Source organism: Ranitomeya variabilis, chromosome 4 (assembly GCF_051348905.1).
Source record: "Ranitomeya variabilis isolate aRanVar5 chromosome 4, aRanVar5.hap1, whole genome shotgun sequence".
In the NCBI taxonomy this organism is placed as follows: domain Eukaryota; kingdom Metazoa; phylum Chordata; class Amphibia; order Anura; family Dendrobatidae; genus Ranitomeya; species Ranitomeya variabilis.
Window position 1 is genome coordinate 634145977 of NC_135235.1, and position 26487 is coordinate 634172463.

The window sequence follows — 26487 nt, forward strand, 5'->3', positions numbered from 1 at the left end:
CATTGCTAAAAGGTAAAAACCAAACTGGTACACAACATGGGTAAAGGACAGTTATTACTAGGTACATACAAAGTGTTTAAACTCTCTCATCCTGCCAGTGTATTCTTCCTTGGGGTGAAATGAAATATTCTGCAAAGTGATCCCGTATTCTGGAAACTGTGGCAGAACTTCTGTATGTCTGGTTGCTATAATCCGCCAAGGTGGTTTCGGAAGAGTGGTCCTCAATGGAAAGCTGTTCCTTGGATATAACATAATTGTGTAGGACAACACACGCTTTCACCACCTCATCCACAGTGTCTGTCTTCAAGTTAATGGATGTCAGTAGAACTCTCCATTTGGCAGTTAGGATCCCAAACGCACACTCCACCATTCTCCTTGCACGTGTGAGTCTGTAGTTGAAAATTCTTTTAGTATTGGTTAATCCACGGCTGGAGTAGGGTTTCAAAAGATGCTCGGAAAGCTGTAAAGCTTCATCCCCAACACATACAAATGGCATTGGTGGCTCAGAGGTTTGAGGAAGTGGTCTTGGGGGGGGGGGGAATTGAAAGGTTTGTCCATATAAATGCCGCCCCATAGAAGACAGTTTGAAAACTTGCAAATCATTAGAACGGCCATACGCCCCAATGTCCACTGCTACAAATTTATAATCCGCATCAGCAATGGCCATCAGCACTATGGAAAAGTACTTCTTGTAGTTGAAATACTGAGATCCAGAACCAGCCGGTTTCACGATACGGATGTGTTTCCCGTCCACCGCACACAAGCAATTGGGAAACTGGCACACTTCCAGGAATCTGTCAGCTACTTCCAACCATGTCTGCATTGTGGGATGTGGAATGTATTCTTCATGCAGAGAGTCCCACAGTGCACGGCAAGTGTGCCTCACTATTCCTGATATGGTTTAAATGCCCAGTCTGAACTGAAAATGTAATGAAGACAGGGATTCACCAGTTGCTAGGAATCTGTGAACAAAAGCAAGGCAGAAATTACTGCAAATTCAAAATATCAATCAATGAAAGTGCGCTACAAGAGTAGATACAAAAAGAATGCTTACCGAAGACTGACCATCAGACACTCAGCCGGGGTTATGGAGAATCGGCAATAGGTATCACTCCTTCTTATCAGATGTTCAACCCGCTCCACCAATATATCAAAGTTCTCCGCTTTCATCTGAACATAGCTGAAAAACTTGTCAGGGTCACCTCGAAGCTCCATATACAAAGTGGAAAAGACTCCCCGGGTCATTCTCTGTGCCGTGATCTGGTGGATCCACAAACGGCGTCGTCGCAGACGCATGACACGCTGTCTCTTTCGCTCTTTCTCAATAACAATTGCTTTCAATCGATTCGCCTCTGTGATGAAATCCACGTTATTCTGCAGAATCATTGCAATAATGCCGTCCATCTTGCTCTGTATCTTGCTCCTCTCCAACTCGTCACAGATGTGGGAACACTGTATATATATTACGCCGGCCAATCAGCCTAATCACCGCCTTTCAGGGGGCGTTTTTAAAAGCCGGATCCGTAAAAAAACGGAAAGAAAACCGGACGAACCGGATGGCAACCGGATGAGACGGATCCGGTTTTTCGCCGGATCCGGACAACATCCGGTTGCCATCCGGTTTCCTGAAAAAAAAACCGGATCCGGTGATGCGGCGCGACGCCGGAAACGGCATCCGGCAAAAAACCTGATGTGTGAAAGCAGCCTAAGCCAGCTGATAAAATGGAGGAGCTTTTTAAGCAGTTTGCCCGCTCACAGCAGCAGCAGCAAGAGGCGCTGCAGTTACAGCGGCAACCTCTTGCTGCTTCTGCTGTGAGCGGGCAAACTGCTTAAAAAGCTCCTCCATTTTATCAGCTGGCTTAAACTGTGGCAACAGTTAGAGCTACAAAAGCAGATTACTGAATTGTTGATGCAGCAGATCGCGGCTATGCGAGAGACAGGTCCACCAGGGACAGCATTCTGGTCTGAGGCTCGGTACAAGGTCCGGTCGGCGCTGAGAAAGATGGAGCCAGAGGATGACATGGAGGCTTTTCTCACCATCTTTGAATGTACTGCGGAGCGGGAGAGCTTGCCGGTGACTCAGTGGGCTGAGGTGGTGTCCAATTTTCTGACGGGAGATGCCCAGAAAGCCTTCATAGACCTCAGTCGGGACGATGCCCTGGACTATGGGAAGCTGAAAGGTGAGATCCTTGCTAGACTGGGGGTTAATACATATGTGCGGGCCCAATGGGTGCTCCAGTGGTCCTTTTCTGAGACTCGCCCTGCCCGATCTCAGGCGCATGACTTGCTGCAACTGGTTAAAAAATGGCTTCAGCCTGAGACATTAACCCCGTTCCAGATGGTAGAGAGGGTGGTGGTTGACCGCCTGGTGAGGGCTCTTCCAGCAGCCATACAGCATTGGGTGGGACAAGGGGACCTAGGCACTCTGGATGAAGTGGTGGGACAGGTAGAGCGATATACAGCCACTCAGGACTTTATATGGGACACTGCTCCATTTCGGCTGTCACGTAAGGTTTCCCCAGCCCAGGAGCCGAAGAAAACTAAATCGGCTCATGGGCACAGTCGGGCCACAGCGATCAGGTGTTGGCGCTGCCAAGGGCCTGGCCATGTGGCTGCTAACTGCCTGTTGGTGTCTGAACCCATGGACTGCAGGTATGGTCGCCGTATTTCTATGTATGCTCAGCCAGTCGATACACCACTACAGGCACCGTCGATAGCGAACCCCAGCTGTGCCAGGTACTTGTGAATGGGTACCAAACAGAGGTCTTCCTGGACTCAGGGAGCATAATGACTTTGGTTCATGGGTCCCTTGTTGCCGGTGACAACCCCAGCGGACCAAATTGGAGGTGATGGGTATCCACGGGGAAATCCGCGGCGTAGTATAGATATATGCTCAGAGTTGCCAGTGCATTCTGCGGCGTTTCAGCGTGATATAGTCTCTGAGGCACGGGTAAGGGTACAGAGGAAGTGGTACCAGGGGCCCGAGTGCAGATACTTAGGTGACAGGATGACCCGTGGGGTTAGTGAACCTAAAGTAAACAAAGTAAAGACCACCCAAAACTGGCCCAAATCTGCGGTTAATCAGAAAAGAGGGTTTGGCTTTTGCAATGGAGATCGGGGTGGGTGGTCCCGTAATGAAATATGGAGGAGAAACGCAAAGGGGAGGGATGCGTGTGTTGATCGATGGTTCCGGTCCCTACTTTGGTGTCTTAATGTAGTGAGCGGGGATGTCAGGGGGGCATACCGATGCCCTGTCTTTCGCCCTTACGGGGTAACAAATGTTCAACCCCACAGGTATGAACGGGGGGGAGGATATGTGAGGCAGTGACCCCTCTTACAGCTAGGGGGCGCTGTAAGTGCTCTGCAGAATGTGCATGGAAGCGTAGTGAGGCCATGAGGGCGTACTACAGACACAGGTGTGGCTGTAATTAGAATAGTGAAGCAGTGACTGATTAAAAAGCCCTGGAGTAGTGGGGGAGGTGTGTCAGAGTGTTCTTGGAAGCAGACAGGGCAGTTGTCTGCAGAGCTCTCTCTGTGTGGAGCAACACAGAGGCTAAAGGAACCAGAGAGACTGACACCCTGCGTCTTGGGCTGTCTTATGTGTACCCGGCTGCACTCTAGAGGATAAAGAGTGCAGTTTGCTGTGTGAGTACAGAGAATTGTTACCGGCGTGCGGTCACCCAGGGAAACTGGACAGAGAGAAGTTCGGCCTGTGTATTGACTGCATCATATAGCCATGCACTATTAATGGACTGTATGAAGAAGCTGTATACTATATTGACTGTGTGAAGTAACACAATAAAAGAACATTTTGTTTGAACTTGCTTGAGTCACTGCCGTTTCACTGTGTATGGTCCTCCCGCTGCATCACAATGGTTAATGCCATGGTTTATTGTAGTCACTTTTATGTGATAGTTATGAACTGTAGGCAACTGAGCACGGGTGAGTTACAGAGGGTCAGTCCTGCAGCTGGGCAGGGGAGAGTTACAGAGGGTCAGCCCTGCAGCTGGGCAGGGGAGAGTTACAGAGGGTCAGTCCTGCAGCTGGGAAGGGGAGAGTTACAGAGGGTCAGCCCTGCAGCTGGGCAGGGGAGAGTTACAGAGGGTCAGTCCTGCAGCTGGGCAGGGGAGAGTTACAGAGGGTCAGCCCTGCAGCTGGGAAGGGGAGAGTTACAGGTAGGGGGGAGTATTGGGAGATATTTCTAGGTGGTTCACTATATACACAATAGACTGTAGTTGTAGCGCATGCTTCCTCTCTGGAGCGCAGTAGAGTGAGGTTGTACTATTGCTCATTGTTGCCACTTGGGGCATGATATTGCATGTGTGGTCCAAGTGTGGCACCCCAGGGTCCTGGTCGTCACAGTAATGTCGCTTTCCTTACGGGGAGAGTGATGCTACATTTGGAGGCAAGAAAGGATAACTGTAACCAGGTACCACAAACATGCAACACATTCACACTTCAGGCCACCAGGGGGAGCTTTTGATCCTATTTACTAGTTGACTCCCCATATATATATATAACTGGTAGTCTGTAGGGAAAGTTAGTGAGTTCCAGACAGCAGTCTGAGGAGGACAGAGGGTTTACGGGGCTGTGTAGGCTACAGGGCTACAGCTCCTGGAAAGAGACATTTAGAAAGCAGAATTGATTGCAGTGAGCTTGCTGGAGAGGAAGCACAGGAGAGGATACCAGAGGGAGACCAACCCCGAGCAGGCTGCCTCCTTCTGAGGCGCAGAAATCCGGTAGCCGGAACACCGAGGTTGTAAGGACCTCCACGCCTTACATCAGAGACCGGCAGGATAGCTGAACTTCAAGTTCCCTGTCCGACCCAACACCCAGGAGGCACGGTGACACCCTTCAGAGCCGGATCATCTAAGAGATCCTTTAAACAGGGTCAAGTCACCAGTCATACGGGTTATGTCCTATCCTACCTGGGGGACAGAGAGAAAAAGATAACATCTGTGAGGACCTTATGTGTAGCTTCTAGCAGTAAGGGACTACACCACTATAGCGCAAAAGAAGGCTTCTATTTTCCACCTCGATAAGGGGACTCTGGACTTGCCTCCAAACCGGCCGGACCCTACCTGCCCTGTGATCCAGTGCCCTGGACTGTGGCTGCTGAAGTCTGAAGTAAACAAGGTAAAGAGACTGCAAACCTGTGTCCTTGTTCCTTACTGCACCCCTCACCATTCTACCATCTTCACACTGGGAAGCCCTGGGGAAGGTATACCATCTAGCTGCCATAACATCACCCCAGGGAACCCCTTAAAGCAGCGTCACTCTGACCGAATACCACAGGTGGCGTCACAAACATAAACTTTATTCCCTTAAAAGACCTTTCCCATTTACATGAGCGCAGAGGGCCACGGACCGGGTCACAGCCATCGTAACATTCCCCTGTGAACACCAGACCCGGTACCGAGTGCCCCACGGCCCTGGCGGGCGACTCACAAGCGTAACAGTTGCATAGAAATACATGCTGTCATGCTCGGGACGGGAGACCTGCCAGCCAGTTCGAGTATTGTGATGCAATCCCCGTCCGAGTTATACATCTGACTCTTCCCTTATACTGGTGGATAAAACAAGACTGAAAATAAGACCTTCATAGCCGTCCACAGCTTATAGGGAAGATCTCATGACACCTTCTCTCCATCTACCTGATGATACTGAGGAACATTGTGATCTTCTTGTTTACAGTCCTGTGGAAGAATAGGACCTGGAAATCTCTCTGGTGTTGTCCTCTTACTGGATAGACCTGAAAGAAAGACATACAGGGACTAAATTCATTCTTTACATACAGATAATTATAGTCCGTGTGTATTTAGTCCTGTCTATTACCTGGTGATGTGAGGGGCTGGGGAACCTCCATCATGATGTCCTTGTACAGATCTTTGTGTCCTTCTAAATACTCCCACTCCTCCATGGAGAAATAGATGGTGACATCCTGACATCTGATAGGAACCTGACACATACAATGATATCGTCATCCCCGATCCCTCCATAGCGTTACTGTATAATGTCCCAGCATTCCCAGCAGTGTCACCTCTCCAGTCAGCAGCTCAATCATCTTGTAGGCGAGTTCTAGGATCTTCTGGGCATTGATGTCCTCATGTATCAGGGGGAGAGGTGGAGGCCCTGTGATTGGGCTCAGGGGTCTTCCCCATCCCTCAGACACAGGGGCCCGACAGCGCTTACTAGAGGTCTTCTTCACTACTGTGTAATCCTGGTTATGGAGAGACACATTAATAAACCTCACTACAGACATTTCCAGAGTCCTCACCTCTCCAGTTCTGTCCATCTGTTATTCCCATAGATAAGAATGATGTAATGTGACGTCATCAGAATCTCTCACCTCTCCAGTAAGCCGGAAGAGGATCTCTAGGGTGAGGTGTAATATCCTCTCCACCATCTTGTCCCTGTCCCCATCCATCCTTGTAGGGTCACTCAGGAGAATTCTCTTATATAGAAGATCTCCACTGAGAGGATCCGATATTGTAGGTACCTGAATGGGGAGAAGATGACGATGTAACATCATAAAGATCCCATGTAAGAAATCTCCGGAGCTGTTACCGGTATGATCACTACTTCGTCATGGCCTCGTCCTGCCCCCGGCATAACACACAATCCAATTATAGGTACATACAGAGATGTATCACATATCATCTCCAAGCCGGCACTAAAAACTCAGAAATAATCTAAAAAGAAAACCTAAATTAACTGACTCTTTGGTAAATAAATATTCCATTAAAAAAAGATATAAAGTTATAAAGTGCAGGGAACATCCACAGAGATCAGGATGGCAAAACTGGGGACATCAGTAACAGATAACGATAGAAGCTACAGAAAATTGATTGTCCCAGAAAGCCACTGCATAAATCGAGAAAACCGAGAAAGGGATATGTGTCATGGCAGAAATAATAATACTAATAACTATAAAATGATAAATACAACAGTATAGAAGTGCACACACAGACAGGAGATGAGAGATGTAACTGACCCTTCGGTCACATGTACACAGGGTCAGAGATATCAGGATCTACAGAAAAGAGGGCAGATGTGGAGTTACCCAGTACAAGTAGTAGAGAGGGACTGGGAGGGAAAAAAAGGGGGGGGGGGGGGGGGAATATTGAAAAGACCACACAAAGAGAGCGAAAATTAATAAAGGATTAAATATAAAGCGATCAGCCATAACATACAAACAAACTGACATCTTTGTGGTCTGTATGTAAAAACTGATCCAAACGTGATCCTCAGTGCACACAGTCACACAGTCTGTCACATGTATACAAGATGGTTACAGTTCCCGTTTCCCAGCCCTGATTCTTCATCTCTGGATCCAATCTGCTTTCTTGCCACATTCCTCCTGTCTGGGCATTTTTCACTAAGTCTCTTCCTAACTTGCCTGTGCGCATACGCTGATCTCCATCGGGCCAGCACATTCTCTACCGCGTCTATATCCGAGCATGGTGTGGCTCTCATCTCACCCTCCCTGCCCTCGTTATTGACAAGGTCTGGTTTGCCATCACGTGACCCATCCCGCCTCTGATGACGCGGAGCAGGGTGTGTTCGCCTTCGGAGGCTGTCCAGTGACTGCTCCATTTTTGGCAATGATATATTGTGACCGAGCAGTTCTAATTGACTCACAGGAGGTTAAATAGTTCTCTCCACTGGTTTGATGGCGCCCCCTGACGAAGGCTAGTGCCGAAACGCACATTGGGGCTGACGCCATCCCGGCATGAGGAACATATGGATAAATATTAGTCCTTTACTTTTTCTCTTCATATTTGCAGCCCTTATTCACAAACTCTAGCTTTCCCTCACTATATATCAGTATTACTGGGCTTGTGTGTTATTGGATGAATGACATTGATCTCCCATTATGTACTTATTTGTATACATTGTTCTTACACCATCAGTATAATGTACTTGCAGCACCCCAGAGTCCTGGTTGTTGCAGTACTGTGGCTCCGCCACTACGGGGAGCTATGGTACGTCTGATTGCATTAAGGAGTTTCTCTGATCAGGTACACTCACACCACACTTCACACTCCGGCCACCAGGGGGGGTGGTCCTATCTAGTAGGCCACTCCTCACAACTCTGGTAAAACTGGGGGTTGGACAGGAAGACAGGGAGAAGTAGCTGGGAAGAGCTAGTGAGAGGACCTGTCAGGGATGGGATCCTGGCAGACTCCTCAGAGCAGAACTAACCAGTAAACAACGGGAATACAGAAAAGGAGAAATACCAGAAGGGGTCTTGCTGTTAGACCGAGGCAACATCCTTCTGAGGCGCAAACAGTCGGTGGCCGGAACGCCGAGCAAGTAAGAGACTTTAAGTACATTGCAAACCACGGCAGGGCAGCTAACTACAGGTTGGCTGTCTCACTTAACACCTAAGCAGACAACGGAGGCAGCTGTGGGAGAGGGGCGACTCTAGGGTCCCGGAAGAACTCCAGGCCTACCCCGTCATACGGGTGCGTCCTACCATATCAACTGGAGGACGGAGAAGGAACAGTAGAGACAGAAAGAAACAGTTGTGAGGACTATCCCGGGAGCTCAGCAGGGAAGAACTACAACACACAGCGCTAGAAGGTAGATACTGATTCCCACCTGTAAAGAGAGCTCCTGATGTGTCGTTGGACCGGCCGGTCTCTGAAAACCCAGTTAACAGCGCTCTGGACTGAGGTCTCCCACATCTTCAGTAAAGAGGTAAAGAGACTGCAACCTGGTGTCCTCGTTATTTACCGCGACCTGCACCCCACAACTGCACCGCTATACCACCGTTACAACACGACTTATTGCACCGGACGTCCCCCACTGACAGACAGGGCCACGGACCGGGTCTAGCCACCGTGACAACCCCAGGACTGAGACCCAGAGGCCCGGCTCCGGGTACCCCTCGGCCCTGCGGCGGTGTGGGGGCGCTCCAACTTGGCGTCACGAACAGGATTTACTTAAGCCTGAAGAATCAGGTCATGTGTGCCTTGGAACTGTGATTTATCGTGCTTGGACTGTACTTTATTGAGAGAACTGTGTGCTACTGCTTGCCGCGGAAAGTTACCGCCAAAATTCGCCATTGCCGCGCGCGGAGGGAGGAGCCTTAGCTACGTGGGCGGGATCAGCCAAAAGAAGCGCGGAACGGAAAGCGCGGTGAGACGCCAATCCCGGAAGAGGAACTCCGACCTCCAGCAGGTTAGTGGGAGGAAGGGACGGCCATGTCCGAGTCGGGAGGAGAGGAGGTGGCGGTCGCAGCCGCGGACGCAGGGGCAGCTCCGGTCCCCGCAGCGGGCGAAGCCGCGGCCCTAATACCGCCACTGGCTGCCGCAGAGCCCGCTGCCCCCATCAGCCAGTCGGACACCGCCGCTAACGCAAAAGCCATAATGCCCTTCTCCATGCCCTACCTGCCCGGAGCGACCTGGCTCCCACGATACTCTGGGGAGGCGCATACATTCACTGACTTTAAAGAAGGGCTCTGCAACCTACTCGAGTTCTATCCCCTAACCGAGCCTCAGAAGGTCCATATGATAACCGGTCAACTCTTTGGGGCGGCTCTGAGAGAAGTGAAATCCTGGCCCGCTGAGGATAAAGGAACTGCACAACAGATTTTTGCCAAGCTTAAAGCCACCTTTGATACTCGCACTGCCACAGAGATTAAACTGACTTTCTATGGATGCAAACAGAGGTCGCAGGATAGCTTACGGGACTATGCCCTTAATCTCCAGGAAGCGATGCGGGCCATTAAGCAGAGTGACCCCGGCAGCATGCAGGATGAGGATAAAATCCTGAAGGAGCGGTTCATCGAGGGGCTCCTGTGCAGTCACCAGCGGGGCCAATTGCACTTCCTGGCCATGCAAAATCCAGACTTGACTTTTGCGCAGTTTAAAGATAAAGCTATCCAGGCATTGCAGGAGCGGCAGCCCAGCCGCGCAGTGCCACCCAGGCGCCCCGCTCTCACCTACCACCAGGAGGTGGCATCGGATACCCCAGTTGCCGCGGAGGCCGACGCCCAGAGCTTCGAGGACGACTCCCCTGCAGGACTCCGTCTCCAGATGCAAGAGCTAACCAAGAGCGTTGCTGCCCTGGCCCGGATGGTGCAGTCCCTACAGGAGGCCCCCAAAGAGAAGATCCAGTTGGCTTCCAGCCCGGAGGATGTCCCTTGGATGCGACGGAGGAGGACTCCGCCGACCAGGAGCCGGCCCGACGATCGCTTCCACCAGGATGGACGACCCATCTGCCGCCGCTGTCATCAGGTGGGCCATCTTGCAAGGTACTGTCCTTTAAACGAGCAACCCCTGGGGCAAAGGGCCAACCCCCAGGAGTAGGACGGTCAGGCCCGCAGCATTGGAGAACCAAGTATATTGGAGGACGACCAGTTCTCCCTGTAGTGATTGACGGAATCCCCTTGAATGCTTTGCTGGACACCGGTTCTCAGGTGACGACTATACCTTACGTGCTCTACAAACGGTATTGGGAGGACGCTGATATTACTCGTGGCCCTGACGATGATTTCACCATAATCGCCAGTAATGGTCAGCCGTTGCCACAAGTGGGGTATAAGGAGGTCACCATCAAAGTGGGGCGGGTGGAATTGAAAGCCCAAGGGATTGTGATTGTAGATATTGATCGTCGAGAATGTAATCCCATGATGACTCTTGGTACTAATGTTATAGAAAATTGTCTTGCAGAAGTGATTGTTTTGTTGCAACAGGTGGCAGAAAACGCTGGCCACAGTGAGCAACGTGCCCTGCAGAAGGAAATCAGAGCTCTGATGCAGAGACAGCAGGTAGAGCTGACTGGTGGTGAGATTGGTCGTGTCACTGTAAGTGATTCAAACCCCATCGCGATACCTCCCAAGAGTGAAATGTTAATATGGTGTCGAGCAGCCATAGGCCTCAGGGGTAAGGACTACCAGGCCTTGGTGGAACCTGTATATTCAGACAATAGGCCTACTGTTCTGACAGCCCGGGGGGTGGTTGACGTCCGACAGGGGAGAGTGCCCGTACGTGTCCTCAATTGTGGGGAGGAAGAGGTCCACCTAACCAAGTATACCACGCTCGCCAAATTGTTCACTGTCAATAATAGTGTAATACAGACACCTGAACCCTTGGTCCCGTCAAACGTGGCGGAGAACAAAGGTTCTGCAGAGCACTCGAAAGACTGGTGTCGGGAACTGCATGTGGGCACTGACTCCACCCCGTCTCATCAAATACAGGGGGCTTACAGGGTGGTACACGAGTACGAGCAGGTATTCAGCAAACACCCCTCAGATTTTGGGCAGGTGAAAGGGATCCAACATCACATCCCCACGGGAGATCATCGACCCATAAAAGAGAGATATCGCCCTGTACCCCCAGCTCATTACCAGTGTGCCAAGGACATGTTGCGGGAAATGAAGGAGGCTGGGGTGGTGAGAGACAGCTGTAGCCCCTGGGCAGCTCCGTTAGTCCTCGTTAAAAAGAAAGATGGTACAATGAGGATGTGTGTTGATTACAGGCAGTTGAATCGCATTACACATAAGGACGCATACCCACTGCCCAGGATAGAGGAATCTCTGGCTGCTTTAAAATCTGCTAACTACTTCTCTACCTTAGATCTCACCAGTGGGTACTGGCAGGTTCCTGTAGCGGAGGCGGACAAGGAGAAGACGGCCTTCACGACACCAATGGGTCTCTGCGAGTTCAACTACATGCCCTTCGGACTGTGCAATGCTCCAGGAACGTTCCAGAGGATGATGGAGTGCTGCCTAGGACACATGAACTTTGAAACTGTGCTGCTGTATTTGGATGATGTCATTGTCTTCTCTAAGACCTACGAAGACCATCTGAAGCACCTGGCCGAGGTGTTCGAAGCCCTGTCCAAATTCGGCTTAAAGGTGAAACCGTCCAAGTGTCATCTGCTCAAACCTAAAGTGCAGTACCTGGGCCATGTGGTGAGCGCTGAAGGAGTGGCCCCAGACCCCGACAAGGTCACAGTGATCAAGGACTGGCCAAAGCCTAGTGACCTCCACGAAGTCCGGCAGTTTCTCGGGTTGGTAGGTTACTATCGGAGATTCATTAAGGATTTCACCAAGAAGGCCGCACCCTTGCAAAATCTGCTGGTGGGCCAACCAAAGAAGACCAAGGGGAGGAAAACCCCCTTTGATTGGAACGAAGAGCTGGAGGAATCCTTCACCTGTTTGAAGTCGGCACTGACGGGAGAAGAGATACTGGCTTACCCCGAATACGATCAACCGTTTGTGCTGTATACAGATGCCAGTAATGTGGGATTAGGAGCCGTGCTGTCCCAGGTTCAGAACGGCAAAGAAAGGGTGATCGCTTACGCCAGCAGGAAACTCCGTCCCACGGAAAGGAACCCTGACAACTATAGTTCCTTTAAGCTGGAATTCCTGGCCCTCGTCTGGGCAGTGACAGAGAGGTTTAAGCACTACCTGGCCTCCGCGAAATTCACCGTCTTCACGGACAACAATCCGCTAACGCATCTGGGTACTGCCAAACTCGGGGCTTTGGAACAGCGGTGGATGGCCCGGCTGTCCAACTATGATTTCACCATCAAATATCGGGCAGGACACCAGAATGCCAATGCCGATGCTCTGTCCCGAATGCCCAATCTACCAGAAGTGGGAGAAGACCCGGAGGCACTTGAAGAGGTGGAGCTGCCTGCCTTCCATCGCCCCAAAGCCACTCAGAACTCTCACCATGTGAAGAACAGGCACAAGAACCAACCGGATGCCACGCTGAATCCCCTGCCCCACCACGGATGGGCAGAAACCCAGGATAGTGACCCCGCGGTCCGTCAGGTGAAGGAACTCTTGACGCAGGCTGGGTTGCACCCTGGCCCAGATGATCCACAAGAAACTCAACAGCTGTGGAAGGGGAGAAGCAAACTGTTTATCCATGATGGCAAGTTGTGCAGGAGGAGCATCGACCCACGTACTCATGAATTGGTGTGGCAGATAGTGGTGCCAAGGCGAGATGCGCCCATGGTTCTGGGAGCCTACCATGATGGAGCCGGACACTTCGGATGGAGGAAGCTGGAGAAGCTGCTCCGAGGGAGGTTCTATTGGATTGGCATGAAGAGAACCATTGAGAAGTGGTGTCGAGAGTGTGGTCCGTGTAGTCTGCGAAGGAAGGACCGTGACAGTCAACGGGCTCCCCTGCGGCCTATCATCACCAAACGGCCGCTCGAACTGGTCGCGCTGGATCATGTGAAGCTGACGCCTAGCCGGTCGGGCTATATCTACGCCCTTACCATCGTGGACCACTACTCCAGGTTTTTGGTGGTTGTGCCTGTCAAGGATCTAACAGCTAGGACTGCCGCCAGGGCCTTCCAGCAGCACTTTTGTAGACCCCATGGCTACCCAGAGAAAGTACTGACCGATCAGGGGCCTGCATTCGAAGCGGAAGTGTTCCAAGAATTCTGCCAGTTGTACGGGTGTAAGAAGATCAGAACTACACCGTACCACCCCCAAACCAACGGGATGTGCGAGAAGATGAACCAGGTAGTAATCGATTTATTGAAGACCTTGCCTGTGGAGGAACGGAACCTGTGGCCGACAAAGTTGCCTGACTTGGTGGATATGTACAACCACATCCCAGTAAGTTCCACCAACTGTACTCCAGCGTACCTGATGCGAGGAAGGTCTAGTCGGTTACCCGTTGATCTGGACATGGGGGTCCTAGTACCCGAAGATACCTCGCCGGAGGCAGATTGGGATACAGAAAGGCAGCGAAGATACCGCGAAGTACAGGAGTGTGTGGAGAGAAGTCTCGCCCAGGCTAGGCAGAAACAAGAAAGGGACTACAATCAACACGCTCCTGCGATTCCCCTGTCACCTGGTGAGCAAGTGCTTAAACGAAAGAGGAGGTTACACAAGCTTGATGACCAATGGGAAGCGGAACCGTATACCATCTTGCCATCCGACTTCGACAACACTAAGGTCTGTCTCATCAGCAAGGACAGAGGGGAGACCTCGACAGCGGTATCCAGGGATCACCTTAAGGTCTGCCCCGATAAGTTGAAAGAGAGGGGCACGGCCCCAGAAATCTCCCCGCCGGTGGAAAAGGAGAAGATGTTCCATACTGTCCTTGGTGACTTTCCCCAGTCCTGGACTCAGATAAATCAGGCCATCGCGGTACCTGTTCTAACGTTTCCACAGCCGGACCCACCAGAAACAATGGTGGTACCAGATCATCCGGTCCCGCAACCTCAACAAGCCTTGCCTGAAGAAGCCATGCCAACCGTTGAACCGGCAAATCCTCCCTCTGCTATCAGTGAGCCTGCCGTACCCACTGTTGATAGCAGCAGCTCTGAGAGCCCCAACCTGCCAGTGCTACCCAGACTCACTAGAAGTGTAGTTAGAAAACAGCGCACTACACCAGCGGTAGCAAGCATAGCGGGCCCTGTTAGGCCAATAGCAACCCCTGCGCTGCGAAGGTCCACACGCAGCACTCAAAATCAAACTCCCCTCCGCTACAAAACTTGGAGGTATTGATAGGGCTGCTATGTAATTGAAAATGTTTGTATGCATATCCTTTTGTTACAGGTTTTTAAATGGACACTAGAGTAATGGACGGTGAATTGCTCAAAAACTTCCACAAGGGGGGCCCCTTTGTTTACCCGGGGTCCCCGCTGTTTCAACCACTGAACTGAGAGTCATAAACTGTGCATGACCTAACTTTTGCAACGTTCAAGAACCCTCACCTCCTGTAACGGGAAGCATTGTTATGTTCAATTGTTATGCTATTTCAAAAATTTGTGTGTTTTCTGTTAACATGTATTATTGTTCTTGTTTTCCCAGTCCCGGAGTACTGGATTTAACCGGGGGGGAGTGCAGCACCCCAGAGTCCTGGTTGTTGCAGTACTGTGGCTCCGCCACTACGGGGAGCTATGGTACGTCTGATTGCATTAAGGAGTTTCTCTGATCAGGTACACTCACACCACACTTCACACTCCGGCCACCAGGGGGGGTGGTCCTATCTAGTAGGCCACTCCTCACAACTCTGGTAAAACTGGGGGTTGGACAGGAAGACAGGGAGAAGTAGCTGGGAAGAGCTAGTGAGAGGACCTGTCAGGGATGGGATCCTGGCAGACTCCTCAGAGCAGAACTAACCAGTAAACAACGGGAATACAGAAAAGGAGAAATACCAGAAGGGGTCTTGCTGTTAGACCGAGGCAACATCCTTCTGAGGCGCAAACAGTCGGTGGCCGGAACGCCGAGCAAGTAAGAGACTTTAAGTACATTGCAAACCACGGCAGGGCAGCTAACTACAGGTTGGCTGTCTCACTTAACACCTAAGCAGACAACGGAGGCAGCTGTGGGAGAGGGGCGACTCTAGGGTCCCGGAAGAACTCCAGGCCTACCCCGTCATACGGGTGCGTCCTACCATATCAACTGGAGGACGGAGAAGGAACAGTAGAGACAGAAAGAAACAGTTGTGAGGACTATCCCGGGAGCTCAGCAGGGAAGAACTACAACACACAGCGCTAGAAGGTAGATACTGATTCCCACCTGTAAAGAGAGCTCCTGATGTGTCGTTGGACCGGCCGGTCTCTGAAAACCCAGTTAACAGCGCTCTGGACTGAGGTCTCCCACATCTTCAGTAAAGAGGTAAAGAGACTGCAACCTGGTGTCCTCGTTATTTACCGCGACCTGCACCCCACAACTGCACCGCTATACCACCGTTACAACACGACTTATTGCACCGGACGTCCCCCACTGACAGACAGGGCCACGGACCGGGTCTAGCCACCGTGACAACCCCAGGACTGAGACCCAGAGGCCCGGCTCCGGGTACCCCTCGGCCCTGCGGCGGTGTGGGGGCGCTCCATACTCACTTCCTGTCCTGCTGTGTTTGTCGCTCTCTAGTGTTTCCCCTATTATTAAAAGACTTGTCATTTATGTAATACTTCTATTGAATTATATATAGTACTTTTGCACCTTTTTTTGGCTATACACAATTATTGTAGGTTCTTTGTATATCAGGTGCTCCTCAGCCACCTATTTAACCAATTTATTACTACTTTCTTACTATTTAGGCACCAACAGGGCCTAAACAGGGCACCGACAGGGCAGACAAAGTACACCTGCGCCGGAGCAGCAGCGTGAAGACCAGAAGAGGACGTCATCTGATGAAGATAGGAGGCACCAGACCGGACCGCAACACCCACCGGATCGGACCGCCCCCCCAGGTGAGTATAATCTAACCTCTTTTTCTCATCTTTTAGGATACATTGGGGGCTTATCTACAGCATTACAGAATGCTGTAGCTAAGCCCCTAATGCCGGTGGGCTTAGCTCATCTTCGATTTTGGGGGTGACAGGTTCCCTTTAATGTTATTAGTGTGATAAAAGTAATGTCATGTTTTATCCCTATGGCCAGTCTTGTGTGTTCGGTTCTCCTACAGGCTATGCCTAAGGACGTCCCTGGGAATGCAGGAGGTCTGTCCACCAGGGGAACCATACAGTAGCTAGAGATACAGCTTGCACTACCCTAAAGATTAAATAGTGAGTTTGGATTAGCCCACACAGTTTAGGAGGGTCAGGTCTGGTTATATAGAAAATGATTCCGGATTACAGTCAGTTAGTCAGAGTCTAAGACTCAGTAAGTGCAAGTCCTGGGTGGCGAAAAGAGTAAGACTAAACATAGAGTAAGCAGGTTCCAGTGCAACGAAGGTGCAGTAGAGAAGAACGAGTCGCGGAGTGGGGTAAAGATGGTGGGTCTCAGGACAGGACTTGGACAAGGACTGATCTAGCAGAAAACCAAGGGAACTTCACTAAAAAGAGACTCTCTTAATCTATACAGTAAGCTGCAGCCATGTGTAAATGAATTGCACAGTAAAGTCAAACTTATTAACCCAGACCCAAGGTCTTCTGTCTTGTTTACAGCCGGATCTATTCCCATGGACAGGAAGGTAACGAGAGCTCCAGAAACAGAAGTGAGGAGGAAGAGCGCTACAGGAATGTGGTTCTCACTGCTTGAAAGCAAGGAAAGTGTATGCCTCCTCTGCTGAATAGCGTCTTCATGAAGAAAGGGTCACAATTATTTTATTCTTTAAAACTGTGGGAATGTGTGTGTGTAATTGGTGCCTTTACACATGTTTTGTGTGGGGCTTGTGTAAAGGGTATTAGAGAAAAAAGTCGAGAAAAAAAGTAAAACATGTATAATTTTTATTTTGATTCCTGGTCTCATACACTGCAGTACTTGTGAGAGTCTGCTTATAGCAGCATCTCACAGGCCACCGTACCTTGGGATCATCACATGACCTCAGAATAGTGCATCGGTGGTTGTTAAGGGGTTGATACAGTGCCTACAAGTAGTATTCAACCCCCTGCAGATTTAGCAGGTTTACACATTTGGAATTAACTTGGCATTGTGACATTTGGACTGTAGATCAGCCTGGAAGTGTGAAATGCACTGCAGCAAAAAACAATGTTATTTCTTTGTTTATTTTTTTTTTTAAATTGTGAAAAGTTTTTTTCAGAGGGTCATTTATTATTCAACCCCTCAACCCACCAGAATTCTGTTTGGTTCCCCTAAAGTATTAAGAAGTAGTTCAGGCACAAAGAACAATGAGCTTCACATGTTTCGATTAATTATCTCTTTTTCCAGCCTTTTCTGACTATTTAAGACCCTCCCCAAACTTGTGAACAGCACTCATACATGGTCAACATGGGAAAGACAAAGGAGCATTCCAAGGCCATCAGAGACAAGATCGTGGAGGGTCACAAGGCTGGCAAGGGGTACAAAACCCTTTCCAAGGAGTTGGGCCTACCTGTCTCCACTGTTGGGAGCATCATCCGGAAGTGGAAGGCTTATGGAACTACTGTTAGCCTTCCACGGCCTGGACAGCCTTTGAAAGTTTCCTCCCGTGCCGAGGCCAGGCTTGTCCGAAGAGTCAAGGCTAACCCAAGGACAACAAGGAAGGAGCTCCGGGAAGATCTCATGGCAGTGGGGACATTGGTTTCAGTCAATACCATAAGTAACGTACTCCACCGCAATGGTCTCCGTTCCAGACGAGCCCGTAAGGTACCTTTACTTTCAAAGCGCCATGTCAAGGCTCGTCTACAGTTTGCTCATGATCACTTGGAGGACTCTGAGACTGACTGGTTCAAGGTTCTCTGGTCTGATGAGACCAAGATCGAGATCTTTGGTGCCAACCACACACGTGACGTTTGGAGACTGGATGGCACTGCATACGACCCCAAGAATACCATCCCTACAGTCAAGCATGGTGGTGGCAGCATCATGCTGTGGTGCTGTTTCTCAGCCAAGGGGCCTGGCCATCTGGTCCGCATCCATGGGAAGATGGATAGCATGGCCTACCTGGAGATTTTGGCCAAGAACCTCCGCTCCTCCATCAAGGATCTTAAGATGGGTCGTCATTTCATCTTCCAACAAGACAACGACCCAAAGCACACAGCCAAGAAAACCAAGGCCTGGTTCAAGAGGCAAAAAATCAAGGTGTTGCAGTGGCCTAGTCAGTCTCCTGACCTTAACCCAATTGAAAACTTGTGGAAGGAGCTCAAGATTAAAGTCCACATGAGACACCGAAAGAACCTAGATAACTTGGAGAAGATCTACGTGGAGGAGTGGGCCAAGATAACTCCAGAGACCTGTGCCGGCCTGATCAGGTCTTATAAAAGACGATTATTATCTGTAATTGCAAACAAAGGTTATTCCACAAAATATTAAACCTAGGGGTTGAATAATAATTGACCCACACTTTTATGTTTAAAATTTATAAACTATAAAACTTTTGGTTTGTAAGATTTATGCATCTGTTAATAAATCCTGCTCTTGTTTGAAGTTTGAAGGCTCTAACTTATTTGCATCTTATTAAACCTGCTAAATCTGCAGGGGGTTGAATACTACTTGTAGGCATTGTATAACAACTTTCATATTATATATGTTGTGTCCTGGAGCACAGCAATGTTTGGCCACAGGTAAAGTGTTTTCTGTCTGGTAATCATATGGCGATGAGATGTCATCCTCTTTCTCAGTTTCTGCCCTGTTTCTCTAAGGCTGGGATCACACACAGCGAGATACGGCCGAGTCTCGCAGGTTAAAACCAAGCTCTAGCACCGGCACTCCAGAGCGGAGCGTGCGGCCGCATAGGAATACATGGAGCCGCACGCTCCGCTCTGGAGTGCCGGTGCCAGAGCTTGTTTTTAACCTGCGAAACTCGGCCGTATCTCGTTGCAGTGTGACTCCGGCCTAACACATAGACCCCCAATAGGACATATAGTGCACAGAACTAAGTACACCCCATTGGAACAACATGTGAATGTCCCGGGAATATTATACTCCTCCTGTGTGTTGGGGATCTATATCCTGTCTGTGGTCATTACATGAGTGCAGGTTTTACAGCTCTTCACAGTAATACACACAAGTGATCATGAGAGCAAATGTGCAGATAGTCCCGATGATTACCCCCAGGACTGAGTCCTGTCCCCTCTATCACGCAGTCCCTGCTCCCCCATTACCGCTCACCAGTGCAGACTTCTCCTTCAGCTCTTACATATGGAGCCGGTTGTACCCTAATGTGCAGAGTCCCGGTGCCCCCCAGGACTGAGTCCTGTCCCCTCTATCACACAGTCCCTGCTCCCCCATTACCACTCACTAGTGCAGACTTCTCCCTCCAGCTCTTACATGTGGAGCCGGCTGTACCCTAATGTGCAGAGTACCGGTGCCCCCCAGGACTGAGTCCTGTCCCCTCTATCACACAGTCCCTGCTCCCCCATTACCACTCACTAGTGCAGACTTCTCCTTCAGCTCTTACATGTGGAGCCGGCTGTACCCTAATGTGCAGAGTCCCGGTGCCCCCCAGGACTGAGTCCTGTCCCCTCTATCACACAGTCCCTGCCCCCCATTACCGCTCACCAGTGCAGACTTCTCTCTTCAGCTCTTACATGTGGAGCCGGCTGTACCCTAATGTGCAGAGTCCCGGTGCCCCCCAGGACTGAGTCCTGTCCCCTCTATCACACAGTCCCTGCTCCCCCATTACCGCTCACCAGTGCAGACTTCTCCCTTCAGCTCTTACATGTCGCTGCTTCATGCACAGAAAACCCTTCACTTCCTATAAGCCCCCATCCTGCTCCTCCCCCATGTGACTGATCACATGGCTGTGACATCATCACAGGTCCTGCAGAGCTCCAAAGGGTTACAGAATGATAGTGACTAGATTGGACGTGATTTTTTGAGGACCTCATTTTACCATCTCCGCTGTAGACGGTTCAAAAAATCCTCTCCGATGTAGTCAGCTCAGCACTGAAACGACTAGAATTTAGTCGTTATGGTGAGTAGAGATGAGTGAATATTTCAATGATCGAATCGATCATTGAAATATTACGTTTAATATTAGGCAAACGGATTACGTTGGCCAAATTTGCAATATTTGCCAATATTTACCGAACATAACCGAACGCCATTCAGGTCAATGGGAGGCAAAATCAAACACATGCACAACACCTTATAATGGCCCCAAATGCTCCCAAAACACATCAAATGAGTGACAGACACCAGGAAAGTGGCCTCAATTCACCCACAGTACAAATTGTAGCATGGCACACAGCAATCAGCCAGGCATGGTCTGTCTGCGGGTTGCGTGTTTGTGTGTGGGTTGCGTGTCTGTGTGTGGGTTGCGTGTCTGTGTGTGAGTTGCGTGTCTGTGTGTGGGTTGCGTGTCTGCTTGTGAGTGGGTTGCGTGTCTATCTGTGTGTATGTCTGCTTGTGTGTGTCTGTGTGGGTTGTGTGTGTGTGTCTGCTTGTGTGTGTCTGTGTGGGTTGTGTCTGTGTATGGTCTGTCTGTGGGTTGCGTGTCTGTGTGTCTGCTTGTGTGTGTCTGTGTATGTGTCTGTGTGTGGGTTGCGTGTCTGCGTCTGTCTGTGGGTTGCGTGTCTGTGTGTAGGTCGTGTCTATGTGTGTGGGTTGCTTATCTGTGGGTTGCTTGTCGGTTTATGGGTTGCGTCGTTGTGTGTCTGCTTGTGTGGGTTGTGTGTCTGTGTGGGTTGTTTGTGTGTAGGTTGTGTCTTTCTGTGTGGTGTGTAGGTTGCGTGTCTGTGTGTGGGCTGCGTGTCTGTGTGTGGGTTGTCTCTGTCTTTCTGTGTGGTGTGTGGGTTGTGTCTGTGTGTGTCTGCGTGTGTGTGTCTGTGTGTGTGTAGTTTGTGTCTCTGGTGTGTGGGTTGTTTCTGTTTGTGGGTTGTGTATGTGGTGTGTCTGCATGTGTGTTGATTGTGTCTCTATGGTGTGTGTGGGTTGTGTCTGTCTATGTGGTGTGTCTGTTGTGTGTCAGTGTGGTTTGTGTCTCCGTGTTGACTGTGGGTTGTGTCTGGGTGTGTGTATCTCTGTGTGTGGGGGGGCTGTGTATGTTTGTGTGTTTAGATATCTTGTGAGAATACTGAGGTGTGTATGTATATACACTTGTCCTGCATGCATGTTCTGTGAATATGATGTGTATCGGCTGCTGTGCATCTGTTATATAGCATGTGTGTACTAAGGACATGTATGATGTGTGTGTGTGTGTGTGTGAACATGTGTTGTCCAGTACATGTGTGCTGTATATAATGTAATTTAACCCCTTCACCACCTTTGACGTTCATCTACGTCAACGGTTGTATCCTTGCCTTTGATACAATCTCGCACACTGGCAATATACTATATGGAGGACAATATGAAGCCAATTATACCATATGGAAGTAATGATGATATTTGGAGGGCTCTGTGGGGGGGCATGATAATACTTGAAGGGCTATGAGGAAGCCTTTATACTTTATGGAGGGCTGTTTTGGGGGCCTTATACTGTATGTAGTTCTTTTATACATTATGGAGGGATGTATGGGGCTCACAGCTGGGGATCATATTGTGGAGGGATAGTTGAGGGGGTACAGTAAGGTTATCATACTGTGCGTGTGGAAAAATCATTGTGGGGGATCATAGTATTTGCGGGGCACCTTTGTTGGCATCCTACTTTATGGGGCAATGAAAGAGGAATCTGGGGGCTTCAATAGGAGGAAAATTACTTTGTAACGGCAGCAAAGTTCTGAGATACGTACCTATGTGATCCAGACAAATGGATGCAGGATGCATTGTCCTTTTCACAAACATCTCTGCTGGAGGACAGATGGCCCATAACTTACACAATGTCCAATGCTGCCCCTCGGTACATACAGGCATTCAGCCATATTTTTCTTGAGCGTCGGTTGTGCTCGCTACCCTTCTCACTCTCACATCCCTTAGGCTAGGTTCACATTGCGTTAGGGCAATCCGTCTAGCGCTAGCGGATTGCGCTAACGCAATGTTTTTGTAGGGGCCGCGTTTAGGGGTCGCGCTAACGTCCCCGCTCTCGCAGATCCCCAATCTGCGAGAGCAGGGAACGGACCTCGGGCGCGCCGCGGACGCTGCAAGCAGCGTCCGAGGCGCGCTACAAAAGAACGGCACATCGCTAGCGCGAGCCGAAAAAGGCACGCGCTAGCGATGCGCTGCAGGCGAAATTTACATTGCTGTCAATGGGTGCGCTAACGGACCCGTTGCACGGCGTTAATTGCGACATTTTCGCCGTGCAACGCTGTCCGTTAGCGATCACCCACTAACGCAATGTGAACCTAGCCTTACTCGACCCAATAGGAAGGCCCCTGCTCTTAGCTACGGACAGCCCCGTGTGCGGCGCTTGTGATTAGCTAAGCGTTTCGGGAGAAGGAGGCGTGATCTGTTTGGACATCTTTTTTCTATTTCTCTAAATTAAAATGTCCACTACTGTCCTGATTTTTACAGTATAGATATAAATCTGTACGAACCAGATTTATTCCTACCGATTTAAACAAATTTACTATTGGGGGGCGCCGGTCTGCACTTCGCCTCAGGCAGCACAGAGGCTAGGTTCACCCCTGCATGCGTTAATCTGTTAATGTCACTGTGCTAAAATGCAGCCTTTTAACGTCGGTAGGTAAGGGTACTTAAACCACAACAGCAATGTGGAAAAAGTGAATAGCGCCCCCCAGAGTAGAATTTTCTCCAGGTTCTCGGCTGCCGGGGGTAGCCGAGACTCCAGAAAACATGGTCAGGTTTTACCGACCCCCGGGTTGCAATCGCGGTTATTAACCGTTTACCAGCGACCGTAAAAAAAAAAAAAAAAGTCCGCTGTGCCATTTAATTTCTCTATCCTCCGATGTGATCGCACATCAGAGGACAGAGAAATGGGGTTCCTGATCCCCCCCAGTACCTCCCGGTGCTCCTCTTGCTTCCCCCCATGGGCGCTGCCATCTTCCAGGAAGAAAATGGCAGGCGCATGTGCAGTGCGCCCGCCGAGATCTGCTGGCTAGCACCCGGCAACAATAGGAAGATTTTTCCTATTGGTTCATTTTGGTCACTGTGTTAGACCCTATCACAGTGATCAAAATAAAAAAAATAGTAAATAAGCCCCCCTTTCTCACCCCCTTAGTTATAAAAAATAAAATAAAGAAAATGTATTTCCATTTCCAATTAAGGTAAGAGTTGGGCTAAAGTTAGGGTTAGAGTTGGGATTAGGGTTTGGATTAGGGTTAGGGTTGAGATTAGGGTTAGGGTTGGGATTAGGGTTAGGTTTGGGTTTAGGGTTAGGTTTGGATTAGGGTTAGATTTGGATTAGGGTTGGGATTAGAGTTAGGTTTGGGATTAGGGTTAGGCTTGGGATTAGGGTTTTGGTTAGGGTTGGGATTAGGGGTGTGTTGGGGTTATGGTTTGGGTTGGGATTAGGGGTGTGTTGGGGTTATGGTTATAGTTGGGGTTGGATTAGGGGTGTGTTGGGGATAGGGTTGTTATTAGGGTTATGGTTGGGGTTATGGTTAGGGGAGTGTTGGGGTTAGGGTTGTGATTAGGATTATGGATAGGGTTGGGAGTAGAGTTAGGGGTGTGTTGGGGTTAGGTTTGGAGTTAGAATTGGGGGGTTTCCACTGTTCAGGTACATCAGGGGGTCTTCAAACGCAACATGATTCCAGCCAATTTTACGTTCAAAAAGTCAAATGGTGCTCCCTCCCTTCTGAGCTTTGCCGTGTGCCCAAACAGTGGTTTACCCCCACATATGGGTCATGAGGGTACTCAGGACAAATTTTGGGGCCAGTTTCTCCTGTTACCCTTCAGAAAATAAAACAAAAATTGAGGGCTAAAAAATAATTTTTGTGGGAAAAAAAATTTTTTTTATTTTCATGGCTCTGCATTATAAACTTTTGTGAAGCACTTGGGAGTTCAAAGTGCTCACCACACATCTAGATAAGCTCCTTGGGGGGATCAAGTTTCCAAAATGGGGTCACTTGTTGGGGGTTTCTACTGTTTAGGCACATCAAGGGCTCTGCAAACGCAACATGAAGCTCGCAGACCATTCCATTAAAGTCTGCATTCCAAAACATCACTAATTCCCTTCCGAGCCCCGACGTGTTCCCAAACAGTAGCTTTCTCCCATATATGGGGTATCAGCATATTCAGGTCAAATTGGAAAACAACTTTTCGGGTCCAATTTCCCCTGTTACCCTTGTGAAAGTAAAAATTTGGGGGTTAAAAGATCATTTTTCTGGAAAAAAAATGATTTTTTATTTTCACGGCTCTGCATTATAAACTTCTGCGAAGCACTTGGGGTTCATAATGCTCACCACACATTTAGCTAAGCTCCTTTGGGAATCTAGTTTCCAAAATGGGGTCACTTGTGGGGGGTTTCTAATGTTTAGGTACATCAGGGACTCTGCAAATGCAATATGATGCCCGCACACCATTCCATCATAGTCTGCATTTTAAAACGTCACTACTTCCCTTCCGAGCCCCGATGTGTGCCCAAACAGTGGTCCCCCCACATATGGGGTATGGGCATACTCACGACAAACTAGATAACAACTTTTGGTGTTCAATTTCTCCTGCTACCCTTTTGAAAATAAAAAATTGTGGGCTAAAATATCATTTTTGAGGAAAATAAAAAGATTTTTTATTTTCATGGCTCAACGTTATAAACTTCTGTGAAGCACGTGGGGGTTCCAAGTGCTCACCACACATGTAGATAAGTTCCTTGAGGGATCTAGTTTCCAAAATGGTGTCACTTGTAGGGGGTTTCCACTGTTTAGGCACATCAGGGGCACCCCAAAAGCGACATGGCATCCGATCTCAATTCCAGCCAATTCTGCATTTAAAATGTCAAGCATCGCTCCTTCACTTCCGAGCTCTGCCATGCGCTCAAACAGTGGTTTACCCCCACATGTGGGGTATCGGCATACTCAAAAAGAATTGCACAACATCTTTGGTGGTCTAATTTCTCCTGCTACCCTTGTGAAAACAAAAATTTGGGGGCAAAAATATCATTTTTGTGGAAAAAATACGATTTTTTATTTTCACGGCTCTACGTTGTAAACGTCTGTGAAGCACTTGGGGGTTCAAAGTGCCCACCACACATCTAGATAAGTTCCTTAAGGGGTCTAGTTTCCAAAATGGTGTCACTTGTGGGGGGTTTCTACTGTTTAGGCACATCTGGGGCTCCCCAAAAGCGACATGGCGTCCGATCTCAATTCCAGACAATTCTGCATTGAAAATGTTAAATGGTGCTCCTTCCCTTCCGAGCTCTGCCATGCGCCCAAACAGTGGTTTACCCCCACATATGGGGTATCGGCATACTCAGGACAAATTGTGCAACCTCTTTGGTGGTCTAATTTCTCCTGTTACCCTTGTAAAAATAAAATTTGGGGGCAAAAATATCATTTTTATGGAAAAAATACAATTTTTTTTATTTTCACGTCTCTTCCTTATAAACCTTTGTGAAGCACTTGCCATGCGCCCAAACAGTGGTTTACCCCCACATACTGGGTATCAGCGTATTCAGGATTAATTGCACAACAAATTTTGTGGTTCATTTTCTCTTTTTACACTTGTGAAAATAAAAAAATTGGTTCTGAAATAAAATGTTCGTAAAAAAAAGTTAAATGTTAATTTTTTCCTTCTACATTGTTTCAGCTCCTGTGAAGCACGTAAAGGGTTAATAAACTTCTTGAATGTGGTTTGGAGCACCTGGAGGGGTGTAGTTTTTAGAATGGTGTCACTTTTAGGTATTTTCTGTCTTGTACACCCCTCAAAGTGACTTTAAATATGAGATGGTACCTAAAAACAATGGTTTTGTAAATTTTGTTGTAAAAATGAGAAATCGCTGGTCAAACTTTTAACCCTTGTAACTTCCTAGAAAAAAACATTGTTTCCAAAATTGTGTTGATGTAAAGTAGACATGTGGGAAATGTTATTTATTAACTATTTTGTGTGACATATCTGTGATTTAGGGGCATAACAATTCAAAGTTTGAAAATTGACACCGATCCAACGATGCGTTCACTGTTGTGAATTAGACTTTTTTGGCTCCCTCTTGTGATCACTAGTGATATGACTCTGGGATTGTCTTTCCTCAGTTTGGCACCCACCTGGGTCGTTAGTCCAGGGGTGTTGCTATTTAAACTTCCTGGTTTCTCAGTCCTGTGCCTGGCATCGTTGTAATCAGT

The 26487-nt window shown here is 49.0% G+C and overlaps 1 protein-coding gene across 1 annotated transcript in view; it reads right to left on the minus strand.

Annotated features, from left to right (window-relative positions):
* Window positions 1-20097, minus strand: part of LOC143767247 (uncharacterized) — a 54868-nt gene extending 34771 nt beyond the window's left edge. Inside the window, exons 1-5 of the mRNA XM_077255444.1 lie at window positions 20005-20097; window positions 6350-6499; window positions 6041-6220; window positions 5836-5959; window positions 5655-5752 (exon numbers count right to left, since the gene is read on the minus strand). Coding sequence (XP_077111559.1) covers window positions 5655-5752; window positions 5836-5959; window positions 6041-6220; window positions 6350-6427 — 480 coding nt within the window. The 5' untranslated portion in view covers window positions 6428-6499; window positions 20005-20097. The remainder of the gene's footprint in view (window positions 1-5654; window positions 5753-5835; window positions 5960-6040; window positions 6221-6349; window positions 6500-20004) is intronic.
* Window positions 20098-26487: the final 6390 nt, after the last annotated feature.